General features: G+C 45.2%; 1 protein-coding gene across 2 annotated transcripts in view; it reads left to right on the forward strand.

Moving 5' to 3' along the window:
- The window catches only part of LOC143762310 (uncharacterized), a 167,526-nt gene that overhangs the window by 57,895 nt on the left and 88,084 nt on the right, over positions 1-21,547 (forward strand). For both annotated transcript variants that reach the window (XM_077249181.1, XM_077249180.1), the window contains exon 5: positions 8,507-8,545. In XM_077249181.1, the coding sequence (XP_077105296.1) occupies positions 8,507-8,545 (39 nt within the window). The remainder of the gene's footprint in view (positions 1-8,506; positions 8,546-21,547) is intronic.

Consider the following 21,547-nt stretch of genomic DNA (forward strand, 5'->3'; position numbering starts at 1 on the left):
CAGGGACAGGAGGAGGAGGAGGAGGTGGAGGAGATAGGAGGGATTGCCACACACACAGCAGGGGAACAGCTGACGTTACTGAACCCCAATAACAGAGGAGGGACTGTTGACTGTGCGTACAACACTTCTGGACAGCAACTAGCGGTGTTGGAGCCCAGGGACAGGAGGAGGAGGAGGAGGTGGAGGAGATAGGAGGGATTGCTACACACAAAGCAGGGGAACAGCTGACGTTACTGAACCCCACTAACACATTGGCGAGGTGTTTGGCTCTGTGCGGACAGCACTTCTGGACGGCAACTAGCGGTGTTGGAGCCCAGGGACAGGTGGAGGAGGAGGAGGTGGAGGAGGTAGGAGGGATTGCCACACACACAGCAGGGGAACAGCTGACGTTACTGAACCCCAATAACAGAGGAGGGACTGTTGACTGTGCGTACAACACTTCTGGACAGCAACTAGCGGTGTTGGAGCCCAGGGACAGGAGGAGGAGGTGGAGGAGATAGGAGGGATTGCCACACACACAGCAGGGGAACAGCTGACGTTACTGAACCCCAATAACAGAGGAGGGACTGTTGACTGTGCGTACAACACTTCTGGACAGCAACTAGCGGTGTTGGAGCCCAGGGACAGGAGGAGGAGGAGGAGGTGGAGGAGATAGGAGGGATTGCCACACACACAGCAGGGGAACAGCTGACGTTACTGAACCCCACTAACACATTGGCGAGGTGTTTGGCTCTGTGCGGACAGCACTTCTGGATGGCAACTAGCGGTGTTGGAGCCCAGGGACAGGTGGAGGAGGAGGAGGTGGAGGAGGTAGGAGGGATTGCCACACACACAGCAGGGGAACAGCTGACGTTACTGAACCCCAATAACAGAGGAGGGACTGTTGACTGTGCGTACAACACTTCTGGACAGCAACTAGTGGTGTTGGAGCCCAGGGACAGGAGGAGGAGGAGGAGGTGGAGGAGATAGGAGGGATTGCCACACACACAGCAGGGGAACAGCTGACGTTACTGAACCCCACTAACACATTGGCGAGGTGTTTGGCTCTGTGCGGACAGCACTTCTGGATGGCAACTAGCGGTGTTGGAGCCCAGGGACAGGAGGAGGAGGAGGAGGTGGAGGAGATAGGAGGGATTGCCACACACACAGCAGGGGAACAGCTGACGTTACTGAACCCCAATAACAGAGGAGGGACTGTCGGGACTGCGCGTACAGCACTACCAGGCAACAACTAGCGGTGTTGGAGCCCAGGGACAGGTGGAGGAGGAGGAGGTGGAGGAGATAGGAGGGATTGCCACACACACAGCAGGGGAACAGCTGACGTTACTGAACCCCAATAACAGAGGAGGGACTGTTGACTGTGCGTACAGCACTACCAGGCAACAACTAGCGGTGTTGGAGCCCAGGGACAGGAGGAAAAGCAGAGGAACACAATGTAGGCCGAAGCCTGATTGGAGAAAGTCGAAAGGGAACCTTTAACCCCCCCCCCCCCCAAGGCGTTTGTAGCTGAAAGAGCCAGCTTGTGCAGCAAAAAAGATGCAAAAGGAAAAGGTGGCTCTTTTCATGATGCTCCTTGCAAACACAGAACTAAACACTTATAAAATGTGTCCCCTGATACCGTGTGACCGTCCCGGAGGTGGGACTTTCCTTCGTAATATGACGCAGCACAGCCGTCATTCCTACCCCCTTGGCGCCGTGCCCCGGCTCCTCAGCGTTGTTTGATTCCGTCCCGGAGCCTGCGCTGTTATGTTATCCCTTGGCCAGGCACACTTAGCGCTGCCCATCTTCTGACATCATTTGGTGTCAGGCTGGCTGCGCCTGTGCGGCCGCGCTGGCCGAGAGCCCGCCTCGCAGTGTCGTCTAATGTAATCCCACCGCGGGCCTGGGATCCGTGGCCATGCGCAGTGCATATCCTCGCCTCTCACTCCCCTCCCTACGGCTTCTTAAGACTGTGCGGTGTCACGGCCGTGGCATGCTATTAGGGACCAGCTGACACCGCACAGTCTGAAGAAGCCGTAGGGAGATGAGTGAGAGGTGGAGGTTCAGATATGCACTGCGCATGTCCATGGATCTCAGGCCCCCAGTGGGATGAAATCAGAAGACACTGCGAGGCGGGCTCTCGGCCAGCGCGGCCGCACAGGCGCAGCCATCCTGACACCAAATGATGTCAGAAGACGGGCAGCGCTAAGTGTGCCTGGCCAAGGGATAACATAACAGCGCAGGCTCCGGGATGGAATCAAACAACGCTGAGGAGCCGGGGCACGGCGCCAAGGGGGTAGGAATGACGGCTGTGCTGCGTCATATTACGAAGGAAAGTCCCACCTCCGGGACGGTTTTACGGTATCAGTGGACACATTTTATAAGTGTTAAGTTCTGCGTGTGCAAGGAGCTAAACAAAAATAGCTACCTTTTCCTTGTGCAGCATTACTGCTGTACAAGGTGGCTCTTTCAGTAACAAACGCCTTGGGGGGGGGGACAGGTTCCCTTACATTTCAGTTGTTGTGTCAGCGTGGCGGTCGCAGGACACATTGCCGGCTACACAGCTGGGGATCAGCTGACGTTACTGAAACCCAATAACACTGGGTCGTATGTTTTGACTGTGCAGACGGCACTTCTGAGCCTCAACTGGCGGTGTTGGAGCCCAGGAATTTAAGTTCAGGTGGTAGAAAGATGAACACAACAGGAGACCTGGATACTGTAGACAGTCACCTAATTATTTAATCAGGAAGAGGAGTGGCAAATTCCTGCGAGATCCAGGCCTTGTTCATTTTCAGGAAAGTAAGCCGGTCAACGTTATCGGAGGATAGTCGCATGCGACGGTCAGTTAGTACACCACCTGCAGCACTAAAGACACGTTCCAATAATACACTGGCCGCAGGGCAAGACAGCACCTCCAATGCATACTGGCTTAGCTCTGGCCATGTATCCAGCTTTGAGACCCAAAACTTGAAAGGGGAAGAGCCGTCTGGGAGTACAGCAAGAGGGCAAGACATGTAGTCTGTCACCATCTGACGGAACCGTTGCCTCCTGCTGACTGGAGCCGTCTGTGATGGTGTAGACTTTTGTGGCGGGCACAGAAAACTGTGCCACAGTTGGGCCATACTGGTCTTGCCTTGGGCAGAGGCACTGCTTCTGCTCCCTCTTTGTGCAGAGCCTCCACCACTGCCTGGACGCACTGAGCTGCTTTGGAATGCACTAGCAGCACTTCTCTCACTTGGAATGGAGAAGATGATGGAATTCACCAGTGTGTCTTGGTACTCCCGCATTTTTCGCTCCCGGTTCAACGGCGTGATGAGGCTTTCTACGTTGTCCCGGTAGCGAGGATCGAGGAGGGTGAACACCCAATATTCAGACATGTTGAGAATGTGGGCGATGCGGCGGTCGTTTCTCAGGCACTGCAGCATGTAATCCACCATGTGCTGCAGACTGCCAACTGCCCAAGAAACGCTGTCCCCTGCTGGAGGCGTGATCTCTGCCCGCTCGTCATCACCCCACCCTCGCTGTACACACTGACTACTGGACAATTGTGTAACTCCCTCCTCTGGACGGATGTCTTCCTCCTCCATTGACTCCTCCTCATCCTCCTCACAAACTGTCCCCTGCCTACGCGTTTGTGAGGAACCACGTGGCGCTGACTGTCCAGAAGATGATGGAAATGCTGAATCCTCATCCTCCACCTCTTCCACAACATCATCCCTTAGCGCTTGCAGTGATTTTTCAAGCAGGCAGATAAGGGGGACAGTCATGCTGACTAGTGCATCATCTGCACTCGCCATCCACGTGGAATAATCGAAGGGACGCAAAACCTGGCAGACGTCCTTCATAGTGGCCCACTCTGTGGTTGTGAAGTCTGTACGGCGCTGACTGCGACTTTTTTGCGCCTGAAGCAGCTGGTACTCCATTACAGCTTGCTGCTGCTCACACAACCGCTCCAACATATGTAACGTGGAATTCCACCTGGTAGGTAGGTCACATATGATGCGATGTTCCGGCAGGTGGTGTCGGCGCTGTAGAGCCGCAATGCGCGCTTTTGCCGTGCTGGAACGCCGCAAGTGAGCACACTCTAGGCGGACCTTGTGCAGCAGTGCATCAAGATCCGGATAGTCCCTCAGAAAACTCTGCACGACCAAATTGAGCACATGTGCCAGACATGGGATGTGAGTGAGGTTGCCGAGGCCCAGAGCTGCCACCAGATTTCAGCCATTATCACACACTACCATGCCTGGCTGGAGATTCGCTGGCACAAACCACACATCGCTCTCTTGCTTGATGGCATTCCAGAGCTCCTGCGCTGTGTGGCTTCGATTCCCCAAAGAAATTAATTTCAAGACGGCCTGTTGACGTTTGGCCACGGCTGTGCTCATGTCGGTCGTAACAGGTACACGTTCATCACGGGTCCATGTGGAGGTGGACTGTGACGGCTCCTGCAGCGATGATTCTGAGGAACTGGTGTAGGAGGAGGAGTCAATGCGTACAGAATGGATTCCTGCAATCCTTGGAGTGGGCAGGATACGTCCTGCGCCACTCGCACGGTCTGTACCCGGCTCAACGACATTAACCCAATGGGCAGTGAGGGAAAGGTATCGCCCCTGTCCATGGTGACTGGTCCACGCATCAGTGGTGAGGTGGACCTTGCTACTGACGGCGTTCAGTAGCGCGTGTTTTATGTGTCCCTCCACATGCTTGTGACGGCTTGCCTGCTGAAGTAAAAGCGGCTGGGCACATTGTACTGGGGGACTGCCAATGACATCAAGTCACGGAAGCTGTCAGTCTCCACCAGCCTAAATGACAGCATTTCCAGTGACAGAAGTTTGGCAATGCCTGCAGTCAGAGCCTGTGCTCGTGGGTGGTTTGACGAGAAAGGCCGCCTTTTCTCCCATGCCTGTACTACCGATGGCTGTAGACTGGGCTGGGAGTGTGTGGATGACTGGGAAAGTGGTGCTGCGGGTGGAATTACAGCGGGTCTCTGGACAACAGGGCCAGAGGTTCTTCCACGGCGATCCTGGGAGGAAGCCGAACCAGCTGCGTGTGAGCTAGAGGAAGAGGCAACACGAGCTGAAGAGGTGGTAGCTGCCGCTGTTGGTTGGCCTAGCTCTTCAGTGTGTTTTTCTAACTCCGCCGGGTGCCTGGTGCGCACATGTTTCCACATGTTGGAGGTATTGAGGCTGCTGACATTTCGACCTCTTTTGACTTTCTGATGACACACCTTGCATTTGACATAGCAAATGTCAGCTGCAACTGTGTCAAAAAAGGACCAGGCACTGCAAGTCTTGGGAGCGCCCTTTTTGGCTTTTGGAAGAGACATGCTCCTAACGGCTGCCAAAGCGGAGGCTGCAGGATCCGCAGTCTTCCCCCTCCCTCTCCCTCTTTGGGCCGTACGGGGAATCTCTTCCTCAGAGCTGCTCCCACCACCTTCCTGTCCCTCACGCCAAGATGGGTCAAGGACCTCATCATCTACACTACCCTCTGCCCCCAACTGCTCCTCCTGGGTAGTCTCAGCAGCAGAGCACGCACCAGTAAGTGGCACCTGAGTGTCATCATCAGCTGATGCGGCCTGCGATGTGGTGACCGGAGCCACTGGCCCACCCGCCTCTTCAGAGGAAGAGAGAAAAAGCTGTTGGGCATCACTGCACCCTGCCTCTTCTTCCATTTCTCCAATGCTGCTTGGCTGGCCCCCTGTTTCCAAGCCAAGAGATTCAGAGAACAGAAGTAGAGACGGCTCCTGTCCTGGGCTCTCTGTCTGCCTGGGCAATTTGGCAGGTGGTGAAGAGACAGATGGCTGCTCTCCAGTGCTCTGTGTCTGAGAGGATGTGGCACTAATTGAAGTTGATGCATTAGCTGCCATCCATCCGACAACGGCTTCAATTTGGTCTTCACGCAGCAGCGGTGTACGGCGCTCTGCGACAAAGCTGCGCATGAATGACTGTTCCCTTGTGAAAGTGGGTGCTGATGAGTCACCGGTGCCCGCAGCGGGCACAGAATCCCCATGTCCCCTCCCTGCTCCGCGCCCACGCCCACACCCACGTGCCTTACTCACTGCCTTCTTCATCTTGGGTGACTGATAAAGATAAGCAGAAAAGTACTAACGGCTTTGTGTGCTTATTCCTGAACAACTCCTCCTAACAGGTATAAGAAACACTAATTTTCTAAAGTGTGGACTAGACTTTAATATGAGCTAATGTGGCCTACAGAAATGTAAAGTGGTGTCACTGGTGTGTTTGGTGAACTTTATTATTTATTAATTTTTTTGGGGCTGAACTGACAACAGAGAGAGCTGCAGTCACACGGAGACCATGCAGACAGCCGTAAACGGCGCTGCAAGGCCCAAAAACCCTCCTCTACGTTATCCTATGTAGTGTTTTTCGACAAGTTAGCTGGAGACGGGTGGAAAGACACTAATAGGAATTTTTTGAAAAAATGTGCAGCAGCCTGCACTACTTAAAACAAAATGAAAATTGATTTTGCGGTATGACGCAGTGAAGAACCCTGAGCTGGAGACAACCAGGCTATGGCTGCTCACAGACTACAGGGCGAGCTGCAGTCACACGGAGACCGTGCAGACAGCCGTAAACGGCGCTGCAAGGCCCAAAAACCCTCCTCTACGTTATCCTATGTAGTGTTTTTCCACAAATTAGCTGGAGACGGGTGGAAAGACACTAATAGGAATTTTTTGAAAAAATGTGCAGCAGCCTGCACTACTTAAAACAAAATGAAAATTGATTTTGCGGTATGACGCAGTGAACAACCCTGAGCTGGAGACAACCAGGCTATGGCTGCTCACAGACTACAGGGCGAGCTGCAGTCACACGGAGACCGTGCAGACAGCCGTAAACGGCGCTGCAAGGCCCAAAAACCCTCCTCTACGTTATCCTATGTAGTGTTTTTCCACAAATTAGCTGGAGACGAGTGGAAAGACACTAATAGGATTTTTTGTTAAAACTTAGCAGCAGACTACACTACTTGGAAAAAAAAAAGAACAGTATGAGGCAATGAACCACCCTCCCTGAACTGAATACAACCAGCTATGGATGGCCTATGTGGCTGCACTCAGACTAGAGAGTGGGCTGCACTCACACACACACACACACAGACCTTGCAGATCGCTGTGAAAACAGCGCTACAAGGCAAAAGCAAGGTGAATAGTAGGTGAACACAGCGGTTGCTAAATTAGCCTTTGGAAAGCACAAAGAAGCAAATCGCTATCTCTAAACTGTCCCTCAGTCAGCAAACAGCGTCCTGTCACTAACTGAATTCACAGCAGAGTGATCGCAAAATGGCGCCAGCGACTTTTAAACTGCATCATGACATCATTTCAGCAGCCAATCACAGCCTTGCCAGTAGTTTCATGCCCTCCATGCTGAACAGGATGTGCCCACACTTGAAATCATTCTCATTGGCTGAATTTGTGCATTTTGAATCTGGGAACTTCCGATTCCGGTATCCGATACGCGGCAAGTATCGGAATCCCGGTATCGGAATTCCGATACCGCAAGTATCGGCCGATACCCGATACTTGCGGTATCGGAATGCTCAACACTACTCAGCAGTGAAAATGATACATCAGTTTCCACAAAAAAAACGGTTGTGGAATTGCTAGGTTTTGCACTCTCACACACCTCAAAAAAGTCATTAGTAAAGAAAAAATCACATTGTACTCCTAAAAAACTATGTGTTGATGAAAAAAATCAAAAAGTTATGAGTCTTAGATTTAAAAAATAATAATTCCTGTATATGGATTTGTGTGTCTATATAAATCTATAGGCAAAAGAAACAGACATAAGTCAGCTGCATATATGTTAATATTTCATGACAACGCAATAGAATATCACATTTCTACACTATTTCTTTATAATGTCAATGATGCATTCCACAACTATATGACCTTTCTAGATCAGCAACCCCTACGTATATATACTGTATACCATTTATTGTAAATGTCCACTGAGCTTAAGTTAGCTTATGTGCTAGTGTATAAGCTATTTTTCACATGGATCTCAAGTCTGTGTGAATAAAAACTGCAGTATGCTCTAATCTTGTACAAATTGCATAGATAGTAGACAGTGAGCAGCTCCTAGAATTTGCGGGCATGACTGACCCAGACTATAAGGACATTTAAAGGGAATCTGTAATCAGGTTTTTGCTACCTCATCCGAGAGCAGCATAATGTAGGGAAAAAGACCCTGAATCAAGCGATATATCACTTAGATTACTGGGTGCAGATGTTCTGACACAATCAGAGCTTTTAGATTTAGAATGAAGCAGGGCTGAGAAAGCTAGCCCTGCCCACATCAGGCTCACCATGTACAAAGTCCATAGACTGTGAGCTGCTTATCACAGAGGAAGGGGGCGTTGCCTGACTAGTGTAGTCCAGCAATGTTAATCTCAAAAGTTTTTTGTAACTTTAAAAAAGTGGGAAAACCAGGAAATGCAAGCTTAAAATGTTTAACAAAATAAAGAACAACCCAAAGAATTAAACTGCATTGTAACTTACTTTATCTGCTTGCAGAATGAAATGTCCACAGAACTGGAGTTTGTAGAAACAAACGTAAGTATTCATCGCTGTCCCTTATGTTTCACAAAAGAAAAAAACTCTAAAATATTGTAAAATATATTGTAGACTTTATATGTATAAAACTCCAGTTAGGACGCTATGTAAATGTAAATTCAACAAGAATGCAATGATTTGGAAATCTTCTAGCCATATTATCTTCACCACTGTACATAGAACAAAGATCAGGAGATGAAAGCTAGACATTTTTGCATTTCGTTTGAAAAAATGAACCAATGTAGAAATTGCTGGCAGCAGCACATCTCATAGAAGTTAGGACAGTGTCATGTCTACCATCATTTAGCTTCCCCTCTTCTTTTTACACCTGTAAACGTCTGAGAGGTGAGGGCACCAATCACTGGAATTTTGGGAGAGGAATGTTGTCCTATTGTTGCCTGATGTAGTATTCTAGCTGCTCAACAGTCCTGGGTCTTCTTTGCTGGAAATTTCATTTCATTATGCTACAAATGTTTTCTATTGGTGAAAGGTTTGGACTGCAGGCCACCAGTTAATCATCTGAACTCTTCTTCTTTGAAGTCATGCAGCCGTGATGGATGCAGTATGAGGCTTGGCATTGTCTAGCTGAAATTTGCTCTGCCTTCCCTGAAATAGATGTTGTGTCAGCATTGATAATTCAAATCAAGATGTCTAAGCTGTCCATGTCATATACACTAATGCAACCACTTACCATTAGAGATGCAGACTTTTGAACTGGGCACTGTTCACAAGCTGGATAGTCCCTCTCCTTTTGACTCAGCATGACAAGGCGTCTGTGGTTTCTCTAAAGAATTTCAAATTTTGAATCATTTTACAACAGAACAGTTTTCTATTTTTCCTTATTTGGAGCTTTGGACCAGAAAAGACTGACAGCATTTCTGGATTGTTTTGCATTAAAGACCTACAGTGGCATGTAAAAAGTTTAGGTTTCCCTGGTCAAAATTACTGTTATTGTGAACAGTTAAGCAAGTTCAGGATTACATGATCTCTAAAAGGTCTAAAGTTAAAGATGACACATTTCCATTGAATTTTATGCAAAAAAAAAAGTATATTGTCATTTTTTACATTTTGTCTCAAGGTTAGATGAGGCTGGGTTTTTTCATAAAACTGGGAAATTTGCATCGCCGGGCCTTTTCTAATGGTGATCGTGATCAAGCTACAACTCTAACAGGCTAATTAAGGTTTGAAACCTTGGTCAAAGTTATCTGGGGACACAAATCTCCAAAGGTGCCCAAAATTTTGCATCGGCACATTTTCCTTTTTATAATTTTTAAAATTTAAAAGATGATTTTTTTTTTGCCTAAAATACAAAGTTAATGTATCATCTTTAACTTCAGTCCTTTTAGAGATAATATCATCTTCAACTTCCTTAACTGTTCAAAATAACAGTAATTTTGATCAGGGCACCCAAACTTTTACATGCCACTGTATAACGTACATTGAGGATGACTGCGTTTGCAGTCAGTGACTTCTTGAAGTTTTTCTGAGCACATGCATAGATTTCCTTGACCAAATCATGCCTATTTTTAACACAGAGCCGTCTGATGGCCCTTAGAACATCAGCATCCAGTAATGACTGTCGACCTTGTCCCTTGTGCACATGGAGTTCTCCAAATACTCTGAATTTATATATTATGTACCATAGATGGTAGGATATTCACAGTCTTTGCAAATTTATGTTGAGGAGCATTTTTCAGAAATTGTTCCCCAATTTTTAGATACATTTGTTCAACTTGGTAAGCTTCTGACCATCTTTGCTTCTGAGAGACTCTGCCTCTCAAATAGGCTCTTTTTATACAAAGTCATGTGGCCACGTATGTTTCCTGCCTTTTGTTAACCTTGTCCCCATTTTTTTTTTATGTTTTTATGCCATCACATTTTAAAGGAGGTGTACTTAACTTGAAAGATGTTTAAATTATCTTTTGTCTGCTTACTTCTTAGAATGAGGTAAATTAGCACAAAATCATGATAGAATTGTGACCAGAAAAATTTCTGTGGCTGAACATGGATTGCTGACTAGGTTATATTTTCTTTGAGTAAGGGCTTGCTCACACTGGCGTATAATATGGAGGAGTGCAATGCAAAAAAACATTGCATTTTACTCTGACCATTGTTATTCAATGAGGCAGTGCTCATCTGCATATTTTTTCTTGGGGCTAATCTGTGTCAAGAAAAAATTGCAGCATGTTGTGATTGACTATGTAAATCAGATGAGAATCGCCAATGCAAGTCAATGGATGTGAGAAAAAAAAAATCGGATGGCACACGGACCATCTGTCTGCCATCCTATTTTTACATGCACATCTCAAAAAGGAACCACAAATGGGGGTTTCCACGCTACTCGTAACACAAAGGCTCTGAAAAAGCCAAATAGCTCCTCTCCCCCTAAAGGAAATCCAGCAAATTCAGCACTTCCAAATCAAAATGTCCACCTCTATTCTTAGCCCGTCAGTGTGCCTAAACAACATTTAGTAGGATAGCTGCGGAGACACCATCACGTGTTTCTCGACGCAAGCAGTGAATAGCCAGGCCTTTCCCCGGGAAGGAACAACCACGGGAAGGGCGGCATCCAATAAAGGAAAACATCCAATACAGGAAAACCACCTATGCCAAGCATGGTATCCATCCATGGATACCATGCTTGGCATAGGTGGTTTTCCTGTATTGGCTGTTTTCCTTTATTGGATGCCGCCCTTCCCGTGGTTGTTCCTTCCCGGGGAAAGGCCTGGCTATTCACTGCTTGCGTCGAGAAACACGTGATGGTGTCTCCGCAGCTATCCTACTTGCATTTGCATATTTCCCATAAGGGATGGGGGCAGTGTTCTGGATCACTGCGTTGAGAAACACGTGATGGTGTCTCCGCGGTGTTGGATGTTTTGGTCTCCCCGAGGCCAATCATCTGTGCCTTTATAAACAACATTTAGTGTCCACATTTCTATAGCGGTGAGAGCCCGCTTAACCCCCTTACCTCCGAGGTCGGTTTGCACGTTAATGACCAGGCCAATTTTTTTTCAATTGACCACTGTCCCTTTATGGGGTAATATCTCTGGAATGCTTCAATGGATCCCAGTGATTCTGAGACTATTTTTCCTGATAAATTGTACTTCATGATAGTGGTAAAATTTATTTGATATGACTTGCATTTATTTGTGAAAAAAATGGAAATTTGGTGAAAATTTTGAAAATTTTGCAATTTACTTAATAAGTAACATTTCCCACATGTCTTACTTTACATCAGCACAATTTTGGAACCAACATTTTTTTGTTAGGAAGTTATGAGGGTTAAAAGTTGACCAGCGATTTCTCATTTTTACAACACCATTTTTTTAGGGACAACATCACATTTGAAATCACTTTGAGGGGTCTATGTGATAGAAGATACCCAAAAGTGACACCATTCTAAAACAGGCACCCCTCACGGTGCTTAAAACCACATTCATGAAGTTTATTAACCCTTCAGGTGTTTCACAGGAATTTTTTGAATGTGGAAAAATAATGAACATTTACATTTTTTCCCCCAAAATATACTTTAGATCCCATTTTTTTTTTATTTTGGCCAGGGTAACAGAAAAAAAGGGCCCAAAATTTGTTGAGCAATTTCTCCTGAGAACGCTGATACCCCACATCAGGGAGAAAACCACTGTTTGGGCACATGGCAGAGCTCGGAAGAGAAGGAGAGCCAATTGTCGAATGCCATGTCGCATTTGGTGAACCTCTGATGTTCCTAAACAGTGAAAATCCCCCACAAGTGACACCACTTTGGAAACTAGACCCCTTAGGGAACTGATCTGGATATGTGGAGAGCACATTGGACCCTCAGGTGCTTCACAGAAGTTTATAGTGTTGAGCCGTAAAAATAAAGAAAATCAGTTTTCAGCACAATATATTGCATTTTCATAAGTGTAACAGGAGAAAGTGCACCATACAATTTGTTTTGCAATTTCTCCTGAGTACACTGATACCCAATATAAGGGAGAAAACTACTGTGAACGGAAGGAGCAACATTTGACTTTTTGAATGTAACATTTCCTGGAATCATTAGCGCACGTCATGTCCCATTTGGACAGCCCCTGATGTGCATAACAGTGGAAACCCCCCAGAAGTGACCCCATTTTGGAAACTAGACCCCTCAAGGAATGTATTTAGATGCATGGTATGCACCTTGAACCTCCAGGTGCTTCACAGAAGTTTATAACGTTGAGCCATGAAAATAATAAAATCTAATTTTCCTCACAAAAATGTTGTTTTAGCCCCAAGTTTTTAATTTTTCTAAGAGCTAATATGAAATTATAGGAATAGGAAATATCAAACCATAAGAGCAAAATCTGCACTATAACATTGTAAGCTGGACCCTGGCCGTAGTCAAGTGAGTGGTTCACCATTTCCACCTCTGGGCCAACTACAGGAAATGTTGGGGTTTTGGTGAATGTGCACCATTGCACCTGGATCTGCTGCTTCCACTGATGGTTCCAAAGCAGTCCTGCTCCCATTAACCTTTTCATTGAATAAGCCAGACCCGTTCTTAAAAATAATGTCCATTTTATATTCAGCAATCTGGTGAACAGGGGATTAATGGGATACACATTCTCTTTCTCCATCTTTCATACAATACACCGCCTCCATTCTCAGCGTTACATTGTGTACTTTGTTCCTAGTAACAGGTACCGCAGGGTGCATGGGGGGATGTTTTGCCTGTGTTTTCTTAGGGGTAGGGTCATACGGGTCCACGTGTGTATGATCTCAGTACCTGGAGTCTTTAGCTATATCAGTCCCAGGGACTGCTTGGTGATACTAAGCTCCCTGTTTTAGTAGTCACAGCAGCGTGCTTTCTTTCCCTACAGTCTCACTATTCCAGTGCACTGTACTTTTCCTGGACGTATAAGTTTTCCTTTTCTGCAAGGGTCCCCATTTGCCTGTGATATCATGCCTCGACTATAACTAGCTTTTCTTCTATGCTGAGCCTTGAAGTTCCACCTCCTCTCCAGCACATAAACTACTCCACACGCTGCTACTTCAACACTAACTACCTCCAATATCCCTATAGCCTTCCCACTGGTTCCCCCTATAGGGCCGCCCTTCTAAACTCTCTGGGGACGGACTTGCGGTTTAACTCTACAGGAACCTGACACACAGATCAACCATAAGGAAAAAATTAACATTATCATATGCATAAACTTTAACCACACAACATAACAATTTTAGCTCAGGAGAAATTGCACAACATAGAATCATAGAATGTTAGAGTTGGAAGGGACCGCAAGGGTCATCGTGTCCAACTCCCTGCTCAATGCTGGATTCACTAAACCATCTCAGACAAAAGTCCAGCCTCTGTTTGAAGACTTCCATTGAAGGAGAACTCACCACCTCTTGTGGCAGCCTGTTCCACTCTTTGATCACCCTCACTGTCAAAAAGTTTTTTTCTAATATCTAATCTGTATCTTCTCCCTTTCAGTTTATTTAAATTGCTTCTCGTGCTTCCATGTGCAAATAAAAATAAGGATGATCCCTCTACACTACGACATTCCTTCAGATATTTGTAGACAGCTATTTGTAATAATTATAGGGGATAATTCAGGAGACTCTTTGCGTGGAACAAGACAACAGGACACAGTTTTATAAGTGGTAAAGTTTATATTATCACACGGTGATTCAAACAGGTGCAGAGGGAAACTCAAGTCCACAACACTTGGTGCAAATAATAAACGCAGCTTAGCAGTCAATAGGAAACTTCAGAGGTAGATGCAAACAAACAGAAAGTCTATGAAGCACAGTTATTCTTGAGGAAACTTGACACGAATAGATCCTTGACTTAGTCCAGGCACAGATAGATATGCTATAAGGCAGTTCAAATAATATCTTAGCTCAACCAGGGAGGCCTGGTTAATAGTCTCAGGTTATTGCAGCAGCAGCTTACATGTCCAGCAAATGCAGATGGAAGTAACACGAGCAGCAGATGAAGGAGGATTACTGAACACTGGTATATGCAGCAGGAACTCAGAGCAGAGTGGCAGGATCTCCAACACAGGTTCACAGGAGCAGGTGCAGGTGCAAGGCCAGGGAGTAATCAGGAGCTGGATGCAAATCAGAATAATCTAGCACAGACTGAAGGCTGGGGTGGAGTTTTATAGCAGGAAGACAAGTGCACATGAGACCAAAGACGCCATGTTGGAAAAGGGCAGTAAAGCACAAAAGGTAAAAAATGTTCAGAGTCCTGACACTATTAAGACTTCTCTCAGCCTTTTTTGCAAGCTAAACATTCCCAGATCCTTTAACCGTTCCTCGTAAGACATACTTTGCAGTCTGCTTACATTCCTGGTAGCTCTCTTCTGAACTTACTCCAGTTTTTCAATGTCTTTTTTAAAATGTAGTGCCCAAAACTTGACACAGTATTCCAGGCGAGGACTGTCCAAGGAGAAGTAAAGGGGAATAATTACTTCACGTGTTCTAGACTCTATGCTTCTCCTAATGCATCCTAGAACTGTAGTTGCACATGAGTCAACAGTGTGATGTAGCAGCAAAAAGGCAGTCTATGATCTATTAGTGTTCCCAAGTATTTTTCACACGTGCTATTGCTTAGTTCTATTCCATTCCTCCTATTCTGTTCCATTGTTTTGTTGGCCAGATGTAGAATCTTGCCTTTCTCCCTGTTAAATACCATTTTATTAGACACTGCCCCTTGTACAAGCTTATCTAGATCCGTCTGAATTCTTTCTGTCTTCCAAAGTGTTAACTATCCCGCCTAGCTTTACATCTTCTGCAATTTTGATTTGTTTATCTTCAGTTTCCTTATCTAGATAATTTATAAAAATGTTGAACAACACTGGGGCCAGGACAGAGCCTTGTGGTACTCCACTTGAAACACTCTTCCAATTGGATGTCCAACCATTTATCACTACTCTTTGAGTACGATCACCGAGCCAGTTATGAATCAACCTAACGGTAGCCTTGTCAATCCCATACTTGGTCATTTTTTTCAATAAGGATAGTATGATATACTTTATCAAATGCTTTGCCACATTATTTACCGCATTACCCTGATCCACCCAGTCAGTGATTCCATCATAGAAGGAAATTAGATTAGCCTGGCATGACTTGTTTGCTACAAACCCATTCTGTCTCTGGTTAATTACTGTATTTTTATCCAAGTACTTACATACATGCTGTTTAATAATTTGGTCAAAGATCTTTCCTGGTCTAGAAATAAGGCTCAATGGCCTGTAATTTCATGGCTCCATCTTCTTTCCTTTTTTGAAGATAGTAAGAACATTTGACCTCCTCCAATCTTCTGTGACTTCTCCTGTTCTCCAGGATTATTTTTCAAAGATTCTGGCTAGTGATTCTGCTATTTCCTCTGCTAACTCTTTCAGTACCCTAAGATGTAATTCTTCTGAACCATGAGATTTAAATTCATTTAAATTAGCTAAATGTTCTCTCATCATATCACTGTTTATAGATAGTGTGGATTATTTTGTTCCTTCGATAGTAGCCTGAAGGTCAATTGATGTAACAATTGCTTTCTAAGAGAACACAGATGCAAAATAAGAATTTTGAAAGTTTGGCCTTCTCACCATTTTTGACCACTTCACCCTTTTTACCCTTAAAAATCCTACAGCATCTTTGACTTTTCTTTTGATTTTGACGTACCCCTAAAACCCATACAGTGGGGAAAGTAAGTATCTGATACACTGCAAATCTTGCAAGTTTTCCTACATACAATCAATGGAGAGGTCTGTCATTTTTATAGTAGATACACCAGGGGAGACACTGACAGCTTGGGGCCCCTGTGCACAAAACATTTCTGGGCCCTTCTCCTTTTATGGTGACAAAGCTACATAGATATATATATATATATATATATATATATATATATATATATATATATATATATATATATATATATATATATATATATATATATGTGTATATATATATATATATATATATATATATATATATATATATATATATATATATATATATACAGCTCCGGCAACAATTAAGGGACCACCTCATCAAAACCCTGTCATGGGCAGCCCAATCTCCAGACCTTAACCCCACTGAAAACCTCTGGAATGTAATCAAGAGGATGATGGATAGTCACAAGCCATCAAACAATGAAGAACTGCTTAAATTTTTGCTGCAGAAGCAGTGTGAAAGACAGGTGGAAAGCATGCCTAGACTCATGAAAGCTGTGATTAAAAATCATGGTTATTCCACAATATATTGATTTCTGAACTTTTCCTGAGTTAAAACAATATTATTGTTTCTAAATGATTATGAACTTGTTTTGTTAGCATTATTTGAGGTCTGAAAGCACTGTTTGTTTTTTTAATTTTTACCATTTTTCTTTGTCAGAAAAAAAATACCAAATGTATTGCTTGGAAATTCGGAGATGTTGTCAGAAGTTTATTTAAAACTAAATTTATTTAAAATTATCAAGACACCCTCAATGAAGGAGTGGATCTGCATGTGGGGACTACAGACTACATTTCAGTACCAATGCTTTCTGGCTGATGTTTTGGTCACTTTTGAATGTTGGTTGTGCTTTCACAGGGGGAGTGATGTTACGTCTGATTGTACTAAAGGAGTTCACCTTGCCAGGTATCACAGTCACACACTACACTTTACACTCCAGTCCACCAGGGGGAGCAAAGCTTCTATCTACTAGGGCACTCATCACACAGGGGTAAAACTGGTGGGTTGGATAGGAAGTGAGGAAGAAGGAAGTGGAGTCTGGATGTGGGGACCACAGACTACATTTCAGTACCAATGCTTTCTGGCTGATGTTTTGGTCACTTTTGAATGTTGGTTGTGCTTTCACAGGGGGAGTGATGTTACGTCTGATTGTACTAAAGGAGTTCACCTTGCCAGGTATCACAGTCACACACTACACTTTACACTCCAGTCCACCAGGGGGAGCAAAGCTTCTATCTACTAGGGCACTCATCACACAGGGGTAAAACTGGTGGGTTGGATAGGAAGTGAGGACGAAGGAAACTGGGCTTCGACCAGATAACATCGAGTCTGAAGCAGCCTGGGTTTGACCCAGAGAGGATCCCTGTCAGAGGTGGGATCCTAGCAGAGGCCTAGCAAGAGATAGAACGTTACGGAGCTGCGCCTGCACATCATTGCAGCAGCATCCTAAGAAAGGACACGAAGCGAAGTATATTGTGGAGAGTGAGAACCAAAGTCACAGCACTAGGAGATAACACCGGGAGGAGTTCTGCCCTGAGGTCGGCAGCCTCCTTCCGAGGCGCGTAGCCGGTGGCCAGAACAACGAGGGAGTACTGACTCTACGCATTACTCTACAATTACAACGGCAGGACAGTTAATTCCAAGTTGGCTGCCCAACCTAAATACCTAAGAAGACACGGAGGCAATTGTGGGAGAGGGGTGTCTGTAGGGTCCTTATAAATTAACTCCAGGCCTACCCCGTCATACGGGTTGTCCTATCCATATCATCTGGGGGACAGAGAGAGTACATCAGAAACATCTACAAAGGTTGTGAGAACTTTCCCGTGGTGCTCAGCAGGGGGGTACTACAACACACAGGCGCTAGTAGGAAGGCTACTGATTTCCTCCTGGCTAAGGGAATTCTGGATGTGCCTTTGGACCGGCCGGATTCAGCCAGCCCTGTGAACAGTGCTCTGGACTGTGGACGCTGGAGTCTTCAGTAAAAGGTAAAGAGACTGCAACCTTTGTGTCCTCATTATTCATTGCGCCTTACAACGTCCACCATCACCACCTACACATCTGGGAAGCCCTGGGGACCTACTTCACCTGTGGGAAGGTATACCATCTAGCTGCCATTCCATCACCCCAGCGGACCCCTAGCAGCGTCGGTCACCCTGACCGAATACCACAGGTGGCATCACGAACACTTGACAAACTCCCACCTTTAATTGGACGCCCCTTGGAAGGGCCACGGACTGGGTCAGGCCACCGTGACATCCCCAGAACTGAGAGAGATAGACCCGGTACCGGGTACCCCATTGCCCTGAGTCGTCACGAATAGGATCTACTTAAGCCCGAGAATCGGGTCATGTGTGCCTTGGAACTGTGCCAGAATTGTGCTTGAACTGTGATTTATTGCAAAGACTGTGTATTGCCCTTTGCCGCCAAGATTCCCACCAAAACCGCCGCCATTACAGCGCCACGAGGAGCGCAGGAGAAGAAGAAGGGCGTGGAGTTGTGGGCATGAACGAATTGAGAAGTGCGAAAAACAATGGCCGCCCAGTCTAAATATTTCTGTATCCTGAGGACGTGTCCGTCAGCAGCCGAGGTCCGCCTCCTGAGTTGTAAGAATAAACCTTGGAGATCTGAAAATGTATATAGTTCTTCTAACACTTTAACTGTTCTTTTACTGCTTTAAACCCATTCAGGGTTATTCTTCTTAAAGGGATCCCTTCGTTAACACGGGAACCCTAGTGTCTCTAGTTTTTGCCTTGGTTCATCACTGTTTTCTACTAAAGAACATTTGAATCATGAACTGCGCATGATTACAAACTGGTTGTATATAGTTTGCACCTTCTTAAAGGTGCTCGCTACTGGTTTTACAAAGAAGAACTTTTTTGAAGAGACTGTTCCTGATTACAGTAAAGAAAGGCCAAAATGAAGGATAAATAACTACTTTTCACCACCATGCTCACAACCACAATGGGGGAGCTTATAGAGAAAAGATAGGTGTGCAAAATGCACAGAGGACACTCCCACAAGCTAAATCCATATGAAGAGAAAAAATGGAGTACAAGTCCATCAGTAAACAAATGCAGATTTATTAATTTTTCAACTGACATCAATAAAACATATAATATAGTACACATACTAAATTAGTTAGGTCAGACAGAGAAAGCCAGGTAGCACAGACCAAAACCGATGTGGAAAACAGCTGATGCCATATACAAATATAAAGTGCATAGTGCCAAGGTAAATAGGCAAGAAACCCGGGATGTAGTACAACCGTATGGGAGGATTACTGAGCCCTGTACACAAGCTACTAAATCATTCAATCCACAATCAATCCCACCCCAGGTTCTTACCCATATGCTGGCGTCAGGAAGGATCCACACCGTTGCCCCAACGCACGTTTCGCGTCGGCTTTGCCAGGGGGCGGTGCTGCTGAGTGTCTAACGATACCATTTATAGGTCCCCCATTTAATTCTATAAATCCCACCTGTTGCGGCGCATGTCCCCCGTTCATCCGGCCGGGAGTTGCATCCCAAACGGCATCCAAAAATGGCGCCGCGGTCCACAGTTTCGTCGCACTGACGTCACTGCACCGCACGCGTCATTACCCGGCGCCGCCCACAATGCCCCGGACCTTGGATGACAGGGAACATGCGCACAGTGGATCAGAGCGGTAATTATGCCAGATACACCTAAAAACTGATGACGGATTGTTACCCGCACAGAAACATTAATTACAATTACTAAACCTATATGTTAATAAAATTAGAGAGGAAAAGACCTCGAAAAAAGTGCAAGAAGTGCAGAGAGTGCACATATTATATAAAAGGTGATTACTACATATCTCCTCTATATACATGTCATATACTAGAACAATGAGGAGGTTAAAATGTGTAAAACAAAATACGTACAATAAATATGAATAAAAAGAAGAGCATAAATATAACAGTGTTAGTGTTAACACTAGAGGTTGGTCTGATAGGCACCTCCCGAGCAAGGGGTCAGTTGTTAGAAAGGGCCAATGTTTTTTCAAAATCCGCCTCATTTCCTCCCACTTGTGATTGAAAGTAGACACAAATCTAGGTTGGTCATCACAAGTTTTATGTTTAGTTTTTTTCTTCTCAGCCAGAAGGTCACTCCTACCGGTCTTTTTTGCCCTTAAGCAGCCTTTTTTGATCACCCGACCACTATAACCACCTTCTGGCTGAGACTGCCTTGCCTGTCAAAATCTTGTTAGATCCTCAGTATTTGTGTCATCAGATGGTAGGCGTGAATTCAGAATAAAAGAATATATTACATGTAGTACAACTCATGTTGTCTATTATGCCACCTGTACATGTAATTTAGTCTACATTGGGTTGACGTCCAGGGCGTTGCGTGTCCGCATACGTGAACATGTAAGAGATATAAAGGCAGCACGTGATGTGGAGGATGAAAATAGTTTACAACCCATACCGAAACATTTTCGGCGTCATCATAAATGCAACCCTAAAGATTTAAGAGCTTGGGGTATCGACAGGATTCGGGTAGGCATCAGAGGTGGCGATGCAAAACAGAAGCTGGCTGGTATGGGTTGTAAACTATTTTCATCCTCCACATCACGTGCTGCCTTTATATCTCTTACATGTTCACGTATGCGGACACGCAACGCCCTGGACGTCAACCCAATGTAGACTAAATTACATGTACAGGTGGCATAATAGACAACATGAGTTGTACTACATGTAATATATTCTTTTATTCTGAATTCACGCCTACCATCTGATGACACAAATACTGAGGATCTAACAAGATTTTGACAGGCAAGGCAGTCTCAGCCAGAAGGTGGTTATAGTGGTCGGGTGATCAAAAAAGGCTGCTTAAGGGCAAAAAAGACCGGTAGGAGTGACCTTCTGGCTGAGAAGAAAAAAACTAAACATAAAACTTGTGATGACCAACCTAGATTTGTGTCTACTTTCAATCACAAGTGGGAGGAAATGAGGCGGATTTTGAAAAAACATTGGCCCTTTCTAACAACTGACCCCTTGCTCGGGAGGTGCCTATCAGACCAACCTCTAGTGTTAACACTAACACTGTTATATTTATGCTCTTCTTTTTATTCATATTTATTGTACGTATTTTGTTTTACACATTTTAACCTCCTCATTGTTCTAGTATATGACATGTATATAGGGGAGATATATAGTAATCACCTTTTATATAATATGTGCACTCTCTGCACTTCTTGCACTTTTTTCGAGGTCTTTTCCTCTCTAATTTTATTAACATATAGGTTTAGTAATTGTAATTAATGTTTCTGTGCGGGTAACAATCCGT

The sequence above is a fragment of the Ranitomeya variabilis genome, chromosome 1 (assembly GCF_051348905.1).
Source record: "Ranitomeya variabilis isolate aRanVar5 chromosome 1, aRanVar5.hap1, whole genome shotgun sequence".
In the NCBI taxonomy this organism is placed as follows: domain Eukaryota; kingdom Metazoa; phylum Chordata; class Amphibia; order Anura; family Dendrobatidae; genus Ranitomeya; species Ranitomeya variabilis.